Source organism: Hemibagrus wyckioides, linkage group LG20 (genome assembly GCF_019097595.1).
Source record: "Hemibagrus wyckioides isolate EC202008001 linkage group LG20, SWU_Hwy_1.0, whole genome shotgun sequence".
NCBI lineage: Eukaryota > Metazoa > Chordata > Actinopteri > Siluriformes > Bagridae > Hemibagrus > Hemibagrus wyckioides.
In genome coordinates, this window is record NC_080729.1 from 20,193,483 (window position 1) to 20,214,136 (window position 20,654).

The following is a 20,654-nucleotide window of genomic DNA, read 5'->3' on the forward strand; positions in this document are numbered from 1 at the left end:
CGGGCGATGAGACGGAGTGGCGCTTCAGAAATAAAGAACGACAGAGCGACAAGAGGGATGAGGGTTAAAGGCAAAGGGTTAAGAGTGAAAGAGACAAACCTTCACGCTGATCTGAGGGGTGTGTTTATGAGGAGATGGTGAAGTGGAAATGGAGAGAGAGAGAGAGAGAGAGAGAGAGAGTAAAAGACATTTGTGTGAACAGACAGTGATCGATGCAGTGGAGACAGACAGACAGACAGACTGACAGATAGACAGACATACAGACAGATTGACAGACAGGCAGACAGATAGATTGACAGATAGAGACAGACAGACAGATAGACATACAGACAGACAGACTGACAGATAGACAGACAGACAGACAGACAGGTTGACAGACAGACAGACAGATAGATTGACATACAGACAGACAGATAGACAGACAGACTGACAGATAGACAGATTGACAGACAGACAGATAAACAAGTCGTACAGCTGTGTCCAAAAGTCTGAGTGCATAAACAACAAACAATAAACAAATGTTTATTTCCTGTTTATGGAATCTGAACATTCTGTACAAAACGTTCGACAGGGTTTAATCAAACCAACACACACACACACACACACACACACACACACACACACCCTCGACATCTATCATATATCACTCCACGGACTATACCACTCTCTGTACTTCTTTTCATTTGTTTTTGTTTAATTTCTATTCTTTATTTTTCTGCTCTTATTTCAGTTTATCCGTTTATTGTCTCTTCTTTCTTTCCTTCCTTCCTTTTCTTCCTTCCCTCTATCCATCCTTCCTGCCAGTTTCTTTTTTACATTATCACTCTTCTTTCCTTTCTTATCAGTTTTCTGTCTTGTCTTATGTTTCTTTCTTTGTTTCTTTCCTCCTTTCCATTTTCCTTTTTCTTGCTTCTTTTTCACTCTCTCTCTCTTTCTCTCTCTCTCTCTAATTAAATATATATATATATATATATATATATATATATATATATATATATATATATATATATATATATATATAAAATAATATTAACAGTGAGAGTAGTAATTCTGTGAGTCTGGGTATTTTACTCTGTCGTGACTTTAGTGTCTGATCTTGTGTAGGTTGTGTAGCTGCAAAGACAAAAACAAATAAATAAAATAAAAAAGGTGACTCAGTAAATGAAATGAAACATAGTGGACTCAGACTTCTGGACCTGACTGGACACATCCATCAACCACAGACAAAAAAAAATATAAGTTATTTTATTTTATTTATATTCTATTCATATAAGTAATAAATAAATAAATAAATTATTATTTATAATTAAATAAATATTTATTAAAAAATATAATATATATATATATATATATATATATATATATATAATTTTTTATGATTTTCAAATTTGAATATATATATATATATATATATATATATATATATATATATTTTCAAATTTGAAAATCATAAAAAATTATATATATATATATATATATATATATATATATATATATATATATTATAATATAATATAATATATAATATAATAATATATATTTTAAATTTGAAAATATCTATTTTATTTACATTTAGGATTATGTTTTTTTTTTTTTTAGATGAAAGCAAATCATTTGAAAAAAGATTGAATCAGAATTCTTTAAGCTTTGGTTTCTGGGAAAGGCTAATAATAATATTCTTAATGTGAATAATAATAATAATAATAATAACAACAATAATAATAATAATAAATATTTGGAGGTGAAAGGAGACCAACCTTCTCGCAGCTCTGAGAGATGAGTTTATGAGCAGATGGAGAGATGGAGGTTAAATAGATAGATGAAGGCAAAAGTGAGAAACACAGTGTGAGAGAGAATGTGTGAAATACAATGGAAACATCACACACACACACACACACACACACACACACAAACATTTAAAGTCAATCACTTTACACCACAATGCTGTTGAGTTCCGGATTGTGATTGGTCAGAAAGTGTTAATGAGTCTCCGCCCCTCCACCCGGGGCATTTGATATCTTTCTTTATTTCAACCTTCATTAGATTTGCTTCCTTCTTTCTTACCTTCGTTTTTATTCTTTCTTCCTTTGATTTCTTTCAGCTTTTCATGAATATATACATGTCTGTTATGCTAGAAGAGTGTTCGGTGTACATGTGTAGTGATGGAGGAGTAGAGCAGTGTAACAGTGTAGTAATGTAGTACAGTAGTATAGCAGTACAGCAGTATAGTAATGTAGTATATTAGTATAGTAGAATAGCAGTATAGCAGTATTTTGGTACAGTAGTATAGCAGTACAGCAGTGTAGTAGTATAGCATTAGAGTACAGTACAGTACAGCAGTATAAACAACAATATAGAATTTATTCTGCAGTCATTACACACATCCCACAGGGCTCAGGAGGCCTCGCTTTTGTGTTACACACACCGCTGTACTGAATGTTCTCTCTCTCTCTCTCTCTCTCTCTCTCTCTCTCTCTCTCTCTCACACACACACACGGAGCACTGTATTTAAACGTGTGTTTACACACAGCTTTGCTACACAAAGGCCACACTGATAGAGTAACAGATGACAGATAATGACAGCTCTGAAAGAGAGAGTGTGTGTGAGTCAGGACATACACACACACACACACACACACACGCACACACACACGCATACACACACACACACACACACGCACACACACTGAAAAACATCAATGCTGACGTGTACAAAAAACAAGTGATGATGGAAACAACTAAAATAAAGAAAAATACAAAAACATCTGCTTATTGTTTGTGTGTGTGTGTGTGTGTGTTTACGTTATTATATCTATTTATGTTTCATAATAAAATAACACATTTTTGTTTATTTTTTTCCTTTAAATTAAATTTAAAGGAAAAAAAATAATTTCCTTTAAATTTTTGCTTTAAATAAAAATTTAAGTGTAAATTTCTGTACAGTTCAGTAAACATGGTGTGTGTGTTTAGTGACGAGGAAGAGGGTGAATAAACAGAGCAGAACACAGACTGCTGGGAAACAGAGAGGTTTACGGAGATGTTTATAAAGATGACGTTTATGAACATGTTTACAGTGATTTTTTTTCTGGAGATGTTTACAGAGATGTTGAGGGTGTTGTTTACAGTGTTGTTGATGGAGATGTTGTTTACAGAGATGTTGAGGGTGTGGTTTACAGTGCTGTTGTTTACGGAGATGTTTACCGTGTTGTTTACGGAGATGTTTACAGTGTTGTTTACGGAGATGTTTACAGTGCTGTTGTTTACGGAGATGTTTACAGTGTTGTTTACGGAGATGTTTACAGTGCTGTTGTTTACGGAGATGTTTACAGTGTTGTTTACGGAGACGTTGTTTACGGAGATGTTTACAGTGTTGTTTACGGAGATGTTGTTTACGGAGATGTTTACAGTGTTGTTTACGGAGATGTTTACAGTGCTGTTGTTTACAGAGATGTTTACAGTGTTGTTTATGGAGACGTTGTTTACGGAGATGTTTACAGTGTTGTTTACGGAGATGTTGTTTATGGAGATGTTTACAGTGCTGTTTACGGAGATGTTTACAGTGCTGTTGTTTACGGAGATGTTTACAGTGTTGTTTACGGAGATGTTGTTTACGGAGATGTTTACAGTGTTGTTTACGGAGATGTTGTTTATGGAGATGTTTACAGTGCTGTTTACGGAGATGTTTACAGTGCTGTTGTTTACGGAGATGTTTACAGTGTTGTTTACGGAGATGTTGTTTATGGAGATGTTTACAGTGCTGTTTACGGAGATGTTTACAGTGCTGTTGTTTACGGAGATGTTTACAGTGCTGTTGTTTACGGAGATGTTTACAGTGTTGTTTACGGAGATGTTTACAGTGTTGTTTACGGAGATGTTGTTTATGGAGATGTTTACAGTGCTGTTTACGGAGATGTTTACAGTGTTGTTTACGGAGATGTTGTTTATGGAGATGTTTACAGAGTTGTTTACGGAGATGTTGTTTATGGAGATGTTTACAGTGTTGTTTACGGAGATGTTGTTTATGGAGATGTTTACAGAGTTGTTTACGGAGATGTTGTTTATGGAGATGTTGTTTATGGAGATGTTTACAGAGTTGTTCATGGAGATGTTGTTTATGGAGATGTTTACAGAGTTGTTTACGGAGATGTTGTTTATGGAGATGTTGTTTATGGAGATGTTTACAGAGTTGTTCATGGAGATGTTGTTTATGGAGATGTTGTTTATGGAGATGTTTACAGAGTTGTTTACGGAGATGTTGTTTATGGAGATGTTTACAGAGTTGTTTACGGAGATGTTGTTTATGGAGATGTTTACAGAGTTGTTTACGGAGATGTTGTTTATGGAGATGTTTACAGTGCTGTTTACGGAGATGTTTACAGAGTTGTTTACGGAGATGTTTATGGAGATGTTTACAGAGTTGTTTACGGAGATGTTTATGGAGATGTTTACAGTGCTGTTTACGGAGATGTTTACAGAGTTGTTTACGGAGATGTTTATGGAGATGTTTACAGAGTTGTTTACGGAGATGTTTATGGAGATGTTTACAGTGAGATCTGAACAGATTGTAATCGGTGTGTTTGTTGTGAGAAGCCGAGGGCTGGAGGAGGAGCAGCGTCACTCAGTGCTGTTATTACCTTCACGGAAAAAACTCCACACCCTCAACACCATGGCACTCAATGTCAGGCTTCACACACACACACACACACACACACACACACACACACACACACGCACGCACACACCTTAATGCTGCAGGTGGCTCTGTTCACTCTCTGTGGCGTGTTCACTCTGTCACAACACTTCCGTGTGTCGCCAAGGCAAGTGTGTGTGTGTGTCTTTGTAAACAAGCGTGATGTTACTGTGGCTAAAATGACAGTAACGATTATTTTGCTCTGCGTTAAAAATCAATCATTCAAATGAATAAAGAAGAAATAAAAAGAAAGAAAGAAAGAAAAAGAAAGAAAGAAAGAAAGAAAGAAAGAAAGAAAGAAAGAATAGATGATGTGTCTCAGCTCTACCTCACACTGAGTCAGAAGGACGAGGGAAGTGCTGAGTTTGTAGACACAAGGTTGTGCCATGGGGGTAACCAAAACAAGATTACACACACACACACACACACACCCCACACACACACACACACACACCCCACACACACACACACACACACACACACCCCACACACACACAAAGGCGTGAGGGTGCGGAAGCTGCGCTCAATAACAACGATGTTTTGACGGAGGAAGCACCTGCGCGGCCAAACGGACAAAAGAGTCAGGATGAATTATTCTGCGGGCGTGGCTCAGACAGTTACAGTCAGAAAGGTGTGTGTGTGTGTGTGTGTGTAATCTATTTACAGGATAGACAGTGCTGGTGTCTAAACAGTGAAAGGGCGTCCTTGCTGAGAAAAAAACAACACACACACACACACACAATAAAACACAAAGTGTGTGTTACCTCGGACGTAGAGGTTGGCGGGGGCGGAGTAACGCGTTCCAGCGCTGTTCGTCGCCACACACTCATATTTTCCCTGATCCAACTCTTCACTGTTCTCAATCTGCAGAGCTCCTGAGGACACACACACACACACACACACACACACACAGCACAATGTCAGTACACCTGAATTCTGATTGGTCCGAAGGTGATTCATCGCTACATTTCATGTAATGTTGTACGGATATGTGAATGTTTCTTTAGCAACCGCTCTTTCACAAAGTTTCCTTCGGGTAAGGAAGGAGTCTCCAGCATCAGAGACTCAGATCTTCAGCTCAGACAAGCTCCACAGGGTTCTGCTCGGTGTAGAACCCTAACTTAGGAACCATTAAGGCCACATGCACCTGGTGGAACCTGGGGTTCTGAGAGACTCAGAGAGAACCTGGAGCTGGCTGACTAATTTTCCAGCCTGGACCTGTGAAAACCTCCAGAAGGACACTGAAGTGTGGAAGGAAGTAATGCGAGACCATCTCACCAAAGGAACCGCAGGAGAACCTGAGATTCTTTCACTGCACCCCAGTGGTCTCTAGAGCACCCACTTATCCTACTGCTTTATTCAGATGAAGAGAATCTAGAGTTATCTGATTAACGTGTCATGCATATTTATAATATTTTTTAATATTTATATTTATATTTATTAACATGACTTAAGCGTCTGGAGGTGATCCTCCCGTCTGGAGACGAGTCGAGGTTCTCATCATTTTTCCCCGTTCGCAGCAGCACTGCGTCTCGATCCGTCAGCGAACGCCCCCTCTTATAGGATCTGGATTGTTTATGGTACGTTTTTCGGGCTAAGAAAGTCCACTCAGGTGTTCACATGCTGCTGAGGCTGCAGTTTGTCCACAAATCAGGAGATCAGTGTGTGTGGAGGGAAAAAAACTACAGCATGAGAACCCAGGATGGTCACGTCAGCGGTCAGGAGGGTTGGGGGAGAAGTAGCCGTCTAACTGCTGGTGGTCTCTGACCTTTCTGAAGGTTTGTGACGTACACAATCACACACCCGTGCGTCAGGAGTGGCCTCACACACCATCCAATTAACCTTTATAATTAGATTAGAATTGCTGAGTGTTTTGTTTTTATTTAATGCGAGGAGAGACGCCACGACGAGTCTCCAACAAAACACGCAAACTTGTAGAGTTGCTTTCAGAAAAAAAAGTGTATCACCTGACCTGAACGCTGTTACCGTAGCGACATTATTACGTTACGTTATCTACTTTAGCTACATCACGCAGTTTCTCTCAGCCCCTCCCCCGATCTGCTTCCTGATTGGCTGAGCTGTGACTTTATTCAAAAATTACGTATATTTTTTTTCTCCACGTTTATCATAGAGAACATTTAATTGAAATAGCAATTAATCTGATCGCTAACAAGAACAAGGACATAACCACGTCCTGGAAACGTGAGACGTGAATGAATTCGTATTCATCGAGACACAGGAAGTGGACGCATGCTGTTCACGTGGACATGGGAGTGATGATGACTTCTTGGTGAGGATGTGGATGAGATGACGTGACTCATACGTGATGGATGCGTGTTTATATAAAACCACCACGACGTGAGGTGCGTGAAAAATCCTCCCATCCACCTGCTGGAGCCGCGGACGCTTATTTACTGAGACGAGATCGTCGCTGTGACCCGAGGCCACGCTCATGTTTATCAGCTGAGATTAAAGGTAAACAACGTGACTCGCACGCACGCGACGACGACGCGGTCAAGCATCGGATCTGTTTGCAGTCTCACGTCAGGACCGACACGCTAACAAATAAAACAGGATTAAAAATCCGGTTTCTACACAAACACAGTGTTGCTGAGTAAATGCTGAGTTTTTAATTTAACCGCTTCAATCGCTAATCCTGTGCTCACGCTAGCAGGTTGTTCTCTGTGGGCGTGGCCTGTGCAGCTTTTTATAATATTAAATAAAAAAATAAAAATAAATTAAAATAAATTAAATTAAAATATTGAAATAAAACTCAATGATAAAATTCACATTTATTGCATTGCTTTTTTAATGATTTTTTTTAAATGATCTGGTAAACAAAAATAAATAAATAAATAAATAAATAAAGAGATAAATAAAAAATTAAGAATAATTTCTGAGGAAATAATTTGAGTTTGAGGATTTAGAGCTAATAGCTAATAAATTCTAGAGGAAAATTCATTCTAATTCACTCGATGCAAATTTAACAAATTATTTTAGAATAATAAATTTCTAATAAATAATAATATGAATAACAAATAATTACAGAAATAATAGAAAGATTAATAATAAATCTAATAATATAATAAACTAATAAATTTTACAAAATTATTGCTTAAAAGTTAAAAAGTTTATATATTTTATAAAAAAACAAAATGAATAAAAATTTATTTTAGAATCTTAAACTTCACAGAATTGTCAGAAGAGTCTTGAAGAAGGGATAAATAAAACGTATTAATCTTAAATGTATTGTTTTAACGGATTTTTCACGGCAGAGTGCAGGATGAGCGTTCTGTGTCGTTTTGTTTCTCGTGGTTCAGATCGCAGAAACTGACCGAACCACATGAACAACAGAGCGAACGAATGAAAGTGAAGATGAAACGACACGGAGGAGTGGAGAAACACGACGTTTTCACACATTCCATATCCGACAGTCTGCTGTCTTACCTCGGATCGGTGAGCCGCCTGGACGAGAGGAACAAAACACAAAACAGAGAGAGAGGGAGAGAGAGAGAGGGGGGGGGAGAAAGAGAGAGAGAGAGACAAAGGGAGAGAGAGAGAGAGAGAGAGAGAGGGGGAGAGAAAGAGAGAGAGAGACAAAGGGAGAGAGAGAGAGAGAGAGGGGGAGAGAAAGAGAGAGAGAGACAAAGGGCGAGAGAGAGAGAGAGGGGGGGGGAGAGAAAGAGAGAGAGAGACAAAGGGAGAGAGAGACAAAGGGGGGGGGAGAGAAAGAGAGAGAGAGACAAAGGGCGAGAGAGAGAGAGAGAGAGAGAGAGAGAAAGACAGAGAGAGAGAGAGAGAGAGAAGGACAAAAAGGAAAAGTATCAAAAGAATCAAACTTAAAAAAATTTTAATCGAATATAGAAACTACTCATTAAACAGGTTGACATGCCCCGCCCATTCAGCCCCACCCACTAAACAATCGGTCTGATGTAAACAAGTAAACAATTTCAACTGCCTGATGGTTTTGAGGTAAAAACAAATTCTGTTCTACTCTTACTACGGCTGGACTGAACGACAAACAATTTCTGTTGTTGATTGTAAACAACTTTCTTAATTTGATGTAAATAATTCTACTGTTATCAGTGAATTATTTCTATTATTTCCTAAATTCAGGTTTTTCAAGCTGTTGTCATGGTAACAAAGTAAACCCCGCCCCCAACCCCCTCCACCCGCTCCTCAGGTCTCGTTAATGATGTCATCAGTCCGTGTAACTAAAAAGATTTTTATGAGACAGAATTTTAGATTAGAATTTAGAATAAATTTTCCTGAGGAAAATTTACACTTCAAGGAATTTGTTCATCTTGTAGGGGAAAGGATTTTATTCGTCACAAATAAAATAAATCTTTAAATAAAAAAAATATTTTTTTTTTTATCTGATACCTGAGCGAAGCTGCTTTATCCGGCCGTTGCTGCTGTTGATGTCGACGGGAAGGAAATCCTTAAACCAGGAAATTTCCGGATCGGGGTTTCCGCTAGCGGCGCAGAGCATCGTAGCCGTCCGAGTTCGCTCCACCACCTTGAGCTGAGGACCCATGTCTATACTCGGGAAACCCAGAGGGATCTGATTCTCTGAAACACAACAAAAAAAGCTTTAAAATACATTTTACACAAAAAATCAACAAGCTGTCAAAGTCAAGCAAAAAAAAAAATTGTAAAAATGGATAGATAGACAGATAGACAGACAGATAGACAGACAGACAGACAGACAGACAGACAGATAGATAGATAGATAGATAGATAGATAGATAGATAGATAGATACTTTAAATTTACAATTTACTGTTATATAACAGAAAGACTTTGCATATGAAAGGAAAACTGTCTCATTTCTTTTTCCAGAAACGATTCTTTTTCCTCGCGGTCTGTGGCGTGTAAGAGCCACATTTACTCCGGGACGCTGAACCTCGCTTTGCTACGAAGGCGTGAAGGCGTCACGTTGTCCTTTTGTCTCGAGAAGCAGAAAAGCTCTGGAGGTTTAAAAACATGGTCTTATTAAGGGGCAACAGAAAAGTTTCGCGAGCGCAGAGCGAGTTAGCAAGTTTGGAGCGAAAGGCTGGTGAGGGACTAATTAATCAGTGCATTAGGATTGTTGTTTTAGCGTGTGTTAGCGTGCGTTAGCACTAGCGTCAGCGCAGGTCTGTGTGGAATGAGCGATGCGAGAGCAGAATAACGATAGGCAACAAGAACGATAACAACACGCCTCATTAAGAAGCCGGAGACGCATCGGGTTGCTAGGTGTTTAAGCCTGAAAGCGCGGAGGACACGCTGTTCGCTAACGAGCACAGCACTCGCGGCGTGTGAAAGTGTGTGTGGACCTTCTCTATGCTAGCTCTTAGGTTGTAAATCCGACAGGTTTCGCATGACGGACTCGGGTACAAGGCGGAGTCTGGGTGGCATGAGGGGGCGGAGTCTGCGTTAGCATCCTGAAGGAGATTTGTTTGTTTACAACCTATTATTTGTTTATGTTTACATGTTTACTGCTGCGCCACAGTCCTGCTGCTTGCGTAGGTTCCAGTGTGAGAGATATCCAGCGATAAAGTCTGTTTGAACTGGAAACCTTCAACAATTACAAACAAAATCTCACACACACACACACACAGTTTCAGAAACCCATCAGAATTTTCACTTTGTGGAAAGGTCATCGTTCTGCCCATTGTGACCTTGCGTGTGGTTTTTGACCAGTTGAGGTTTTCCCCCTGTCTTCTCTAGCCTTGTTTCTGATTCGGTTGCATCGTTAGCGTTATTGTAGCCTGAGATAAAGCTCTGAGCTAATGATTAACATCCAGATTTGTTTCCTGACTCTGGAAAAATAATTCTGATGAAGTGACATTTAAAGATCTAAAAAAAAAACAAACCTTCCTGTGACGTGGAAACTCATCACGGTCGGAGTCGGACCCGAGGCTGGGCTCAGGTGAGATGTGACTCTTGTGAAGGAAATAAAGGTGGACGAGTTCTGACAGGTATATTTTTCCTCTTAAACTCCAAACCCTTACGGTTTTAAATGACCTAACAGATGCAGGTAGAGACTTGTGTCCTTTCAGATGGAGCGTGCGATTCCGCCAGCTCACCTGAAACGAGTCTGACGAGTCACGCCGCCTCACGCCTCACCTTCTGACCCCGGGGGTGTGTTTGTCAGGAAACAGACCTCGCCGTGATCCTTCTCTTCACCCTGCTTTATTACCGCAGTCTAGTTTAATGACCGGTGCATCTGCAGCTCCTCTGAATGAGAAAACTACACTGAGACTTTATCTCTTCTTTTCGTCCTCATTTGATCCCAAACGTCTTCCTGTTCCCTCTTTCAGTGTTCCGTACACACACAGCCAGGAATAACGAGCTTCCACATTGAATCCCTTTTATTTTATTTAACAACACTTCACAAAAAAACAGCATTTAGCCTCAGGGGTCAGCCTCTGATGATGGTGTGAAAAGTGGATTTTGTTCGGGAAAGTGTGAACTCTCCGTGAACTCTTCTGTTTCCGGATGATATGAGAAGAGAAAGGACTCGTGATTTCAGCAAATAAACAAGAAACATGATCACAAATTTTTTCTTTAGCAAGGAACAACTCATCATACTCTTTGTTCACGGTTACATTTAACTTCATGTTCTCAGATTCACTATGATGCCAAAAGTATTGGGACACCCCTCCAGATCATTGAGTTCAGGTGTTGTTTTTCAGGGTTTGGGCTCCGCCCCTTAGTTCCAGTGAAAGGAACTCTTAATGCTTCAGCTTCATACCAAGACATTTTGGACAATTTCATGCTCTTTGTGGGAACAGTTTGGGGATGACCCCTTCCTGTTCCAACATGACTGCACACCAGTGACCAAAGCAAGGTCCATAAAGACATGGATGAGTGAGTTTGGTGTGGAGGAACTTGACTGTCCTGCACAGAGTCCTGACCTCAACCCCATAGAACACCTTTGGGATGAATTAGAGTGGAGACTGAGAGCCAGACCTTCTCGTCCAACATCAGTGTCTGACCTCACAAATGCGCTTCTAGAGGAACGGTCAAAAATTCCCATAAACACACTCCTAAACCTTGTGGAAAGCCTTCCCAGAAGAGTTGAAGCTGTTATAGTTGCAAATGGCGGGACAACTCCATATTACATTCATGCGCAGGTAAAAAGGCAGACGTCCAAAAACTTTTGGCAAAACTCTGTTTGTTACAGCAGCTACCAGCCTTTCATTTTTTTCTCTCTCTCTCTCTTTAAGAACAACAGAAAAACACAGTTTATTGTGTTACGGAGAACCTTAACCCTATCCCACAGCTCTGACGCTGGAGACTCCTTCCGTATACGCCACAGAAATGTACAGAGCACCACTGTTACACATCTGCTGCTGTTGCTATGGAAACAATACAGTATTAGAATATTAATCTTAATCAATCAATACCTTCTGAACTGACCAATCAGAATCCAGCAACACCAACTTTCGGGTTTGTACGGTGATGCCGCTCGATGTTGACTGACAAGTTTCATCGTTTTATGCAAATTCGGTGCCTCAGTTAGGAACATTATTTGCATATTAATCAGGTCGGGAGCCAACCGACACGAGCGCTGAAATCAACAAAGATATATAAAGACAGTGGGTTCTATGGGTTTAAGGAACTCTGATGTTTCAGTGATCTTTAAACACGTCCTTTTCACGAGAAAAGGTGGTCTCACATCTGGTGGAAAGCGAGCGCCGCGAGTCGGGGCGGTGACCCGCAGCAGGTACCGGAGCCACAATACGGCACACAAAGCCACCTAATTAAATTTCACTTCCAAAAGGAAATTCAGTGTGTTGTGGTGGTGTAAAGACAGTATTTTAATGAGGGCTCAGAAGAGTGATAAGCCCTGGTAGACTTCCTACAGATGGTGATGTATTGTATTATCTGTCTGAAGATGGAAGCGGGCCAGGAGCAGCTCGGCTTTATCGACGCCAGCAGCAATAAAAAAAAAAAAAGAGAGAGAAAGAAAGCAGGAGTCTCTGACGGCAGGAACAGAACCTTGGTGCGATCGCTTAGCTGGAAGAAAAAAGGGACATTGTTCTGAGAAAAGCAATAAATTACACGAGCCGCTGCTTGCGTGCGATATCAGAAGGCGATCTGATAAAGGCTCTGACGGTAAAAAACCTAAAAGCAGAACACGTTTTAGACAAAAGAAAGAGCCGTTAATCTGTAAACCGACTCCTGATGATCGATCGCTCGAGTAACAAAGCACAGTATTCACTTCCTTCGAGGTCCGAGTTCGGCAGCCGGTTGCCGCGGTAACCAGGAATTTCTGAAGAAAAAAACAATCTCATAATTCTGTCACAAGATCCAGGAAGAGTTTTCGCTGGACTTTGTGGACCGACGTGGTCAAACACGGCTAATGCGGTATAGACGCGTTAACAAAACTCGACTTCCTCTAAACCTTCTGTAGCACCGAGCGTTAATCTGTCGCTCTGTGTTGAGTCGTATTTTCGCCGAGTGTCAGGTTGAAACCGAAAAACGTTTAATAAAGCAAAATATAAAAATTAGCAAAATTATATTAAAAAAAATACATTTGCACAATAATATTAGTATTAATGACAACAAAACAATAAATGAATAAGTAAATAAATAAATAAATAAATAAACAAAAAAGTTCAGGAATAAAAATGTCTATGGTTTTAAATAATTAAATAATATTATTTTTTTGTTACTATTATTAATAACAACGAAAACAATAACAAATAAATAAATAATCTTCATATTCTATTTATTGAGAAAATGTGGATTTTTATTGATAAATAAATATTTAGCATCATATTTTCTCCGTGCCGTATATAAAGATTTTATTTTAGCCGGATGGAGCTGGACGTCATCTGTCTGCAGGACACAGCTGCTTTAAACTCATGCAGCGTCTTACACTTTATTACAGGTAGGGAAGCGCTGCAGGGTTTTAAAAAATGTACTGTGCGTGTGTGTCTGTGCGTGTGTGTCTGTGTGTGTGTCTGTGTGTGTGTCTGTGCGTGTGTGTGTCTGTGTGTGTGTGTCTGTGTGTGTGTGTCTGTGTGTGTGCGTGTGCATGTGTGTGTGTGTGTAGATATGGCAGTGGGATAAAAAGAAAAAGTGAGAGCGAAGGCTGCAACCTCCCGCCAGCTCCAATTACTGAACCGAGTGCAGCCTAGCAGGCAGGACGGCGCGGCTAATCAGAACCCCGCTGTACCAAATCGCTCTCCGTCTACAGACAGAGCAGCGGCACGCTCCGGATACACGCTCTGAATACACGCTCCGGATACACGCTACAGATACACACTCCAGATACATGCTCTATATACGCGCTCCGGATACACGATCCATATACACCCTCCGGATATGTGCTCCGGATACAAGCTACAGATACACACTCTACACACGCTCCATATACACACTCCAGATACATGCTCCGGATACACGCTCCGGATAACCCCAAACCAGATACATGCTCCGGATACACGCTCCGGATAACCCCAAACCAGATACATGCTCCGGATACACGCTCCGGATAACCCCAAACCAGATACATGCTCCGGATACACGCTCCGAATAACCCCAAACCAGATACATGCTCCGGATACACGCTCCGGATAACCCCAAACCAGATACATGCTCCGGATACACGCTCCGGATAACCCCAAACCAGATACATGCTCCGGATACACGCTCCGGATAACCCCAAACCAGATACATGCTCCGGATACACGCTCCGGATAACCCCAAACCAGATACATGCTCCGGATACACGCTCCGGATAACCCCAAACCAGATACATGCTCCGGATACACGCTCCGGATAACCCCAAACCAGATACATGCTCCGGATACACGCTCCGAATAACCCCAAACCAGATACATGCTCCGGATACACGCTCCGGATAACCCCAAACCAGATACATGCTCCGGATACATGCTCCGAATAACCCCAAACCAGATACATGCTCCGGATACACGCTCCGGATAACCCCAAACCAGATACATGCTCCGGATACACGCTCCGGATAACCCCAAACCAGATACATGATCTGGATACAGGCTCCAGATACATGCTCTCTACACACGCTACGGATACATGTTCCACATACTCCAGATACACGCTCCACATACTCCAGATACACGCTCCACATACTCCAGATACACGCTCTACATACTCCAGATACACGCTCTACATACTCCAGATACACGCTCTACATACTCCAGAAACACGCTCTACATACTCCAGATACACGCTCTACATACTCCAGATACACGCTCTACATACTCCAGATACACGCTCTACATACTCCAGATACACGCTCCACATACTCCAGATACACGCTCTACATACTCCAGATACACGCTCTACATACTCCAGATACACGCTCTACATACTCCAGATACACGCTCTACATACTCCAGAAACATGCTCTACATACTCCAGATACACGCTCTACATACTCCAGATACACGCTCTACATACTCCAGATACACGCTCTACATACTCCAGATACATGCTCTACATACTCCAGATACACGCTCTACATACTCCAGATACACGCTCCACATACTCCAGATACACGCTCTACATACTCCAGATACACGCTCTACATACTCCAGATACACGCTCTACATACTCCAGATACACGCTCTACATACTCCAGAAACACGCTCTACATACTCCAGATACACGCTCTACATACTCCAGATACACGCTCTACATACTCCAGATACACGCTCTACATACTCCAGATACACGCTCCACATACTCCAGATACACGCTCTACATACTCCAGATACACGCTCTACATACTCCAGATACACGCTCTACATACTCCAGAAACATGCTCTACATACTCCAGATACACGCTCTACATACTCCAGATACACGCTCTACATACTCCAGATACACGCTCCACATACTCCAGATACACGCTCTACATACTCCAGATACACGCTCTACATACTCCAGATACACGCTCTACATACTCCAGATACACGCTCTACATACTCCAGATACACGCTCCACATACTCCAGATACACGCTCTACATACTCCAGAAACATGCTCTACATACTCCAGATACACGCTCTACATACTCCAGATACACGCTCTACATACTCCAGATACACGCTCTACATACTCCAGATACACGCCTCACACGCTCCAGATACACGCTCCACATACTCCGGATACACGCTCCAAATACTTCGGATACACGCTCTACATACTCCAGATACACGCCTCACACGCTCCGGATAGACGCTCCACATACTCCAGATACACGCCTCACACGCTCTGGACACATGCTCCGGATCACTAATTACACATTAAATTAAAAAAAAATTGCAGATAAATACTTACATAATTAAACATCAAATCTTTCACATTCTCCCTGTAGGAATAGCTCTTTATTTTAATTTTTATTTATTTTTTTTATTTATTTATTTAACTTTTTATTTTATTTATTTGTTTATTTTATTTATTTCTTTTATTAATTTTTATTTCTTTTAATTTTTTTTTTTTAATTTTAATTCATTTATTTATTAGAAAGCAGGCCCCAGTTACAGGATGAACTTTTGTTTCGTTTATTAAATCCACGAGTGAGGTGAAGGAGCCAAAACAACAACAAATATATATATATATAATTTATTTGTAAAAACGTCAGGATACGTGGCACAAATGTCACAGCGACTTGTTAGTCTCGTCATTTCATTTATTTCTTGCCAATTAAAAATACACCAGCTTCTGTTAAAAGCTAAATAAAAAGCTTAAGCATGCGGAGAAAATGATTTTCACACCTAAAAATTTATCAGGATGTTATTAAGACTCGTTAAAAAAAAAGAATAAATTATCTGGCAATTAAACGAATTCTGCCAAGCAGCGAATAAATAAAACCAGGCGAATAAAGGCTGCGTGAGTAAATAAGAGAGAAATGAGTATAAATGACTGGCTTGTGTGCTCCAGCTCCTTGGCCTGCTGCTCTTTTTCCACATCATCACGCTTCAGTAAAGAGTAAATAAAAAAGTGTCGGAGCGGCGAGTCTGATGGGGGCGGTGCGCTCGTCTTGGCCGCGCTCCAGAAACATGCTGTTTATCCGACTCGGCTGTGGAGGAAAGAGGTGTAATGCAAGCCGTGACCTTTAAAATAATACACTTTTTCTGGCTGGGCAAAATATTCGGCATCGGTCCCCCAGTCGACAGGCACTTAATCAATAACGGCCGGCGGTGTCTGTTCTCCCTCACCCCCCGCTCGCTATCTCTCTTTCATATCCGCCCTCCAACTTCCCCCGTCTCTCCGCCGTGATCTACGGCCCTGCCACGGGAACGTGGCCTTTATTTACGTTGCCATGGCGACCATACGGCGCCGACGCCCGCGCCGGAGCCGTTAGGAGCGCTGATAAACACGATAATGTTTCTGCTCGCCGTAATGGACTTTAAGACACGGCTACGGACCCCGTGAGAAACGCAGAACCGTATTAAAGCAGATCCTCTTTTTTTTTGATTGCTGAGACCAAACATGCTAGATTTTACAGGTTTTTAAAATAATTGTGGATTTTTCTGTTGGGGTTTTTTTTGCCTTAAAACTACTCAAATTGATGAAATCACAAGTGCAGGACTCTTCTGTTAAACTCCTCCCACTGGAGACACATCTGTAATCACTTCTGTGAGAGCTGTACTCGTGTTCATCAGGTGAATGAAGACGGCTTCGGCCATCATGATGATGTCACATAATACGCATGTCATGATGATGTCACATAGTACACGTCATGATGTCACAATACATGTGTCATGATGATGTCATGTAATATGCGTGTCATGATTTCACATAATACGTGTCATGATGATGTCACGTAACACACGTGTCCTGATGATGTCACAAAATACACGTGTCCTGATGAGGCTGATGATGGTGGAGCTGATTTCATGCTGTTTGCCTTGGTTTTGTTCCTCATGACGTTTGGGTTTAACGTGAGGAACAATTTCTTAACAGAAGTGTTAGCATTGTACGTTTTTCCCTATCCTTTTATCACGGATTCAAACCAATTCCAGATGTTTCTCACAGCTGTACCGCCAGTCTGCTGCAGAAGGGGTCACCCTACACCATCCACTATGGAGAAACTTAACCTTCTTGAAAATATTTAGGCGTAAACGATCGCTCGCTCAGTCCGAGAAAAAGTCACGTTGAAGCCGAAGCTTTCGTGATGAAGTTCATGTGCGGTCACCGCAGGAACATGCTGCGAGGAGTCGCTGAGCCTTGAAGTTTATCAGCGAATTATAAATCCTGGAGAAAATCATGTCCTGTGCGCTGAGCCGATAATCGATGAAGGCCACGCCCGTCTCCAAACGAGCCGATTCCACAGGAGTCACTGCAGCGCTAATGAGACGTTAAGAGGGAAGTGTAAGATTCCGGGGGATTGAAAAGATTTCCGTCTGCCTTTTTTATTTTTATTTTTTACTTTTAGCTGCTTTTACAAATGACAGCAGAAAAAGAGCTCGATTTGTTCAGATATTTATCTGCGTGGAGTTTGTTTGCCTCTAGACAACGACGACAGCGTCGTCGAGGTGATTAGCTCCGCGCCTTTCGGCTCTTTTTATCAAGCCGTAAATGCTAGCTGCCTTGCTGCAGAGATGGATTTGTTTGATCTGTGGGTTGTTCATTTCTCTGCGAGTGAAAGCATAAGTAAGACCTGTCACCCGAGCCGGGGCGAGAGGGATTTAATTAACACAGGCTGCCATGTGTCTCGATTCTCATCACCTTTCCGCAGACACATTAAAGCAGCCTCCGTCTAGAGCGATTAAACTAAACAGCTCAGCGCAATTCCCCTGCGCTTTCCTTCTGTTGTGTTGTGCGTTCTGACCTTTATAAATGATTTTACAGTCTCCGAGGGCAAATTAGCTCGAGGCCTGCTTCTGACAGCCTTCACTCATTAACGTTTTAAGAAGCCTGACGGCCATTTATTATCTCTAATGAAGGATAATATTTAATACGAAATGATAAAATAGTAAACAGTTTCAGGTGTATAGTTTAATCCCTGATGCTACAGCATTTCTGAAAGAAAAGAAATTTGTTCAGACCCTTTCTGACCAATCACAACCCAGGACTCAACAGTGCTTTACCTTTAATCTGAGCTCGAGAGTAGACTTTAATCCCCATCGTTGATATTTAAATGAAGTGTGACGCTGCCTCGGTGGGTTAAATCCCAGGATTGTGAGAGACTCTGGTGAGCCCTTCAGCAACATTCTTAACCCTTGACTTCCGGCTCTTTCTCTGGTCTCAATGTGAATACGTATGTCTTGAAAAGGTAAAGAATGTGTGATTAAGGATAATTACATTTGGCAGACGTCCCACATCTAGAGTGGCTCCAGGGGAAGCCAGGGGTAGAGCAGGGTTCAATGAGTGCCTTCAGGTAGGTTTGGGTCTCTTTGTTTGTTTTTTTTGGAAAGTATCAGTGTCTTAATTCTTGAAGGAAGTGGAAGGAACTGGTGGTACTTGGGGGAGCACTGATATGGAGACCTTCACTGGCTTGAGGGTTGATGGAAGGGTACCAAAACCACTACCCTGGCAGACTAGCTTACTTTTTACCTGGTTGGCTTGGTCAAGTACCTGCAGGTGATTATAAAAACAGTGTCTTCTTCATTGGACTCCTTAATCATAGAGGAGTTCTGCTAGTCCTGGTCCTGTCAAAAGTCCAGGGGCAAGGGGCTTACCCTTCAAGTGTCTCAAATATGTAAACAAATCAACGTCGGATCTTGTATTGTTGTCGTTTTGAAAATACCCTGGATGCCTGGAAGCTTTAACAGTCGAGTCGTACGCTCTCGCATTCCAACAACCGACACTCAAAGCCAGAAAGGATTTGAGTCTTCAAATCCCCATTGTTGGAAAAAATTACCAGAAGGGTAATTACATTTGATCATCCTCCAAAACCTTTTTCTTTTGGTCCAGCTCCAGTGTTTATAATCTTTCTCCAAAGTCCTTGAAGATGAGTGTGGTTCAGACAGCGAGTACAGACTGTGATTCCACCCAGCCATATTGCACGAGTCCTTGGGAGAGGCCTCTCTCGACAGACGCAGTTTGTATCTGTCAAAACGCTGATGATCTACGGCACCGGGCGCCGAGCCAGCAGATGGTGGGAGAAATTAAACTTGTGACACACACCATTGGCTGGAGACGTGGAGGCGGTTGGAGACCACACCTGTAGAAGGGCGGTGAACTGATTTGTTTATTGCGTGAGAAAATGAATGCAGGGACGCGCGATAGCTTCCGGCGAAAAGGACTATCCAGATCGTTTGCTCAATAAACATGGATGGTGTATTGTCATTTAAGGGGAAGTGAAGGGAACATATACAAAGGCCTCGTTGGGAGTGGAATGAAAGTGTAATGCGTGTTCATTATTCTCAGGCTTAACGTGTGATTCGAGCACCATTTACAAAGCTGAGCCGTTGTACTTACCCGCCGCTTCCTGAAATATTTATGACTCGTATTATATTGCAGTCGCTCGTTGCCTCGGAGTCGACCGAAAGGCTGTAATGTATGGAGAATACACATCGCACTCTTGTAATCCTGTGCTCCATAATTTGTTTTACTGCCACTCAGTACAGGCTGAAATCTTCCAAATTACAGTCTGTGTGTAATGCGTATCAATTACGCCACCGGTTTGTGTGTCAAATGCTGACAGACGGAGGATTCAGATGTTAGTCACAGCTTTATGAGTACGAAACTCTGCAACGGAATAACAAACCGGAATGGCGAGTAATGACAGGAAATTTCCACAGATCGATCGCTCATGCAAACTCCCTCAGGGAACTGTGGGAAGCCTGTGTGAAGAAAAGCGAGACTGTTTTTGTCTGCCCAGGTGATGAGACAGACTCGCTCATCTGTCACGCCAGGCAAGACTGTAGCCGTGACAACGACTTGAAATGTCGATATTGAGTTTTCATATCCAGCAACATCACAGCTGCCGGGAAAAGGAATGAAGCAGGAACCGAATTCCGTCATCAGATATCA

The 20,654-nt window shown here is 41.5% G+C and overlaps 1 protein-coding gene across 7 annotated transcripts in view; it reads right to left on the reverse strand.

The window, feature by feature from the left end:
- Positions 1 to 20,654, reverse strand: part of ptprfb (protein tyrosine phosphatase receptor type Fb) — a 172,440-nt gene that overhangs the window by 63,810 nt on the left and 87,976 nt on the right. For all 7 annotated transcript variants that reach the window (XM_058418582.1, XM_058418585.1, XM_058418588.1 and 4 more), the window contains exons 5-6: positions 9,074 to 9,262; positions 5,455 to 5,565 (exon numbers count right to left, since the gene is read on the reverse strand). In XM_058418582.1, the coding sequence (XP_058274565.1) occupies positions 5,455 to 5,565; positions 9,074 to 9,262 (300 nt within the window). The remainder of the gene's footprint in view (positions 1 to 5,454; positions 5,566 to 9,073; positions 9,263 to 20,654) is intronic.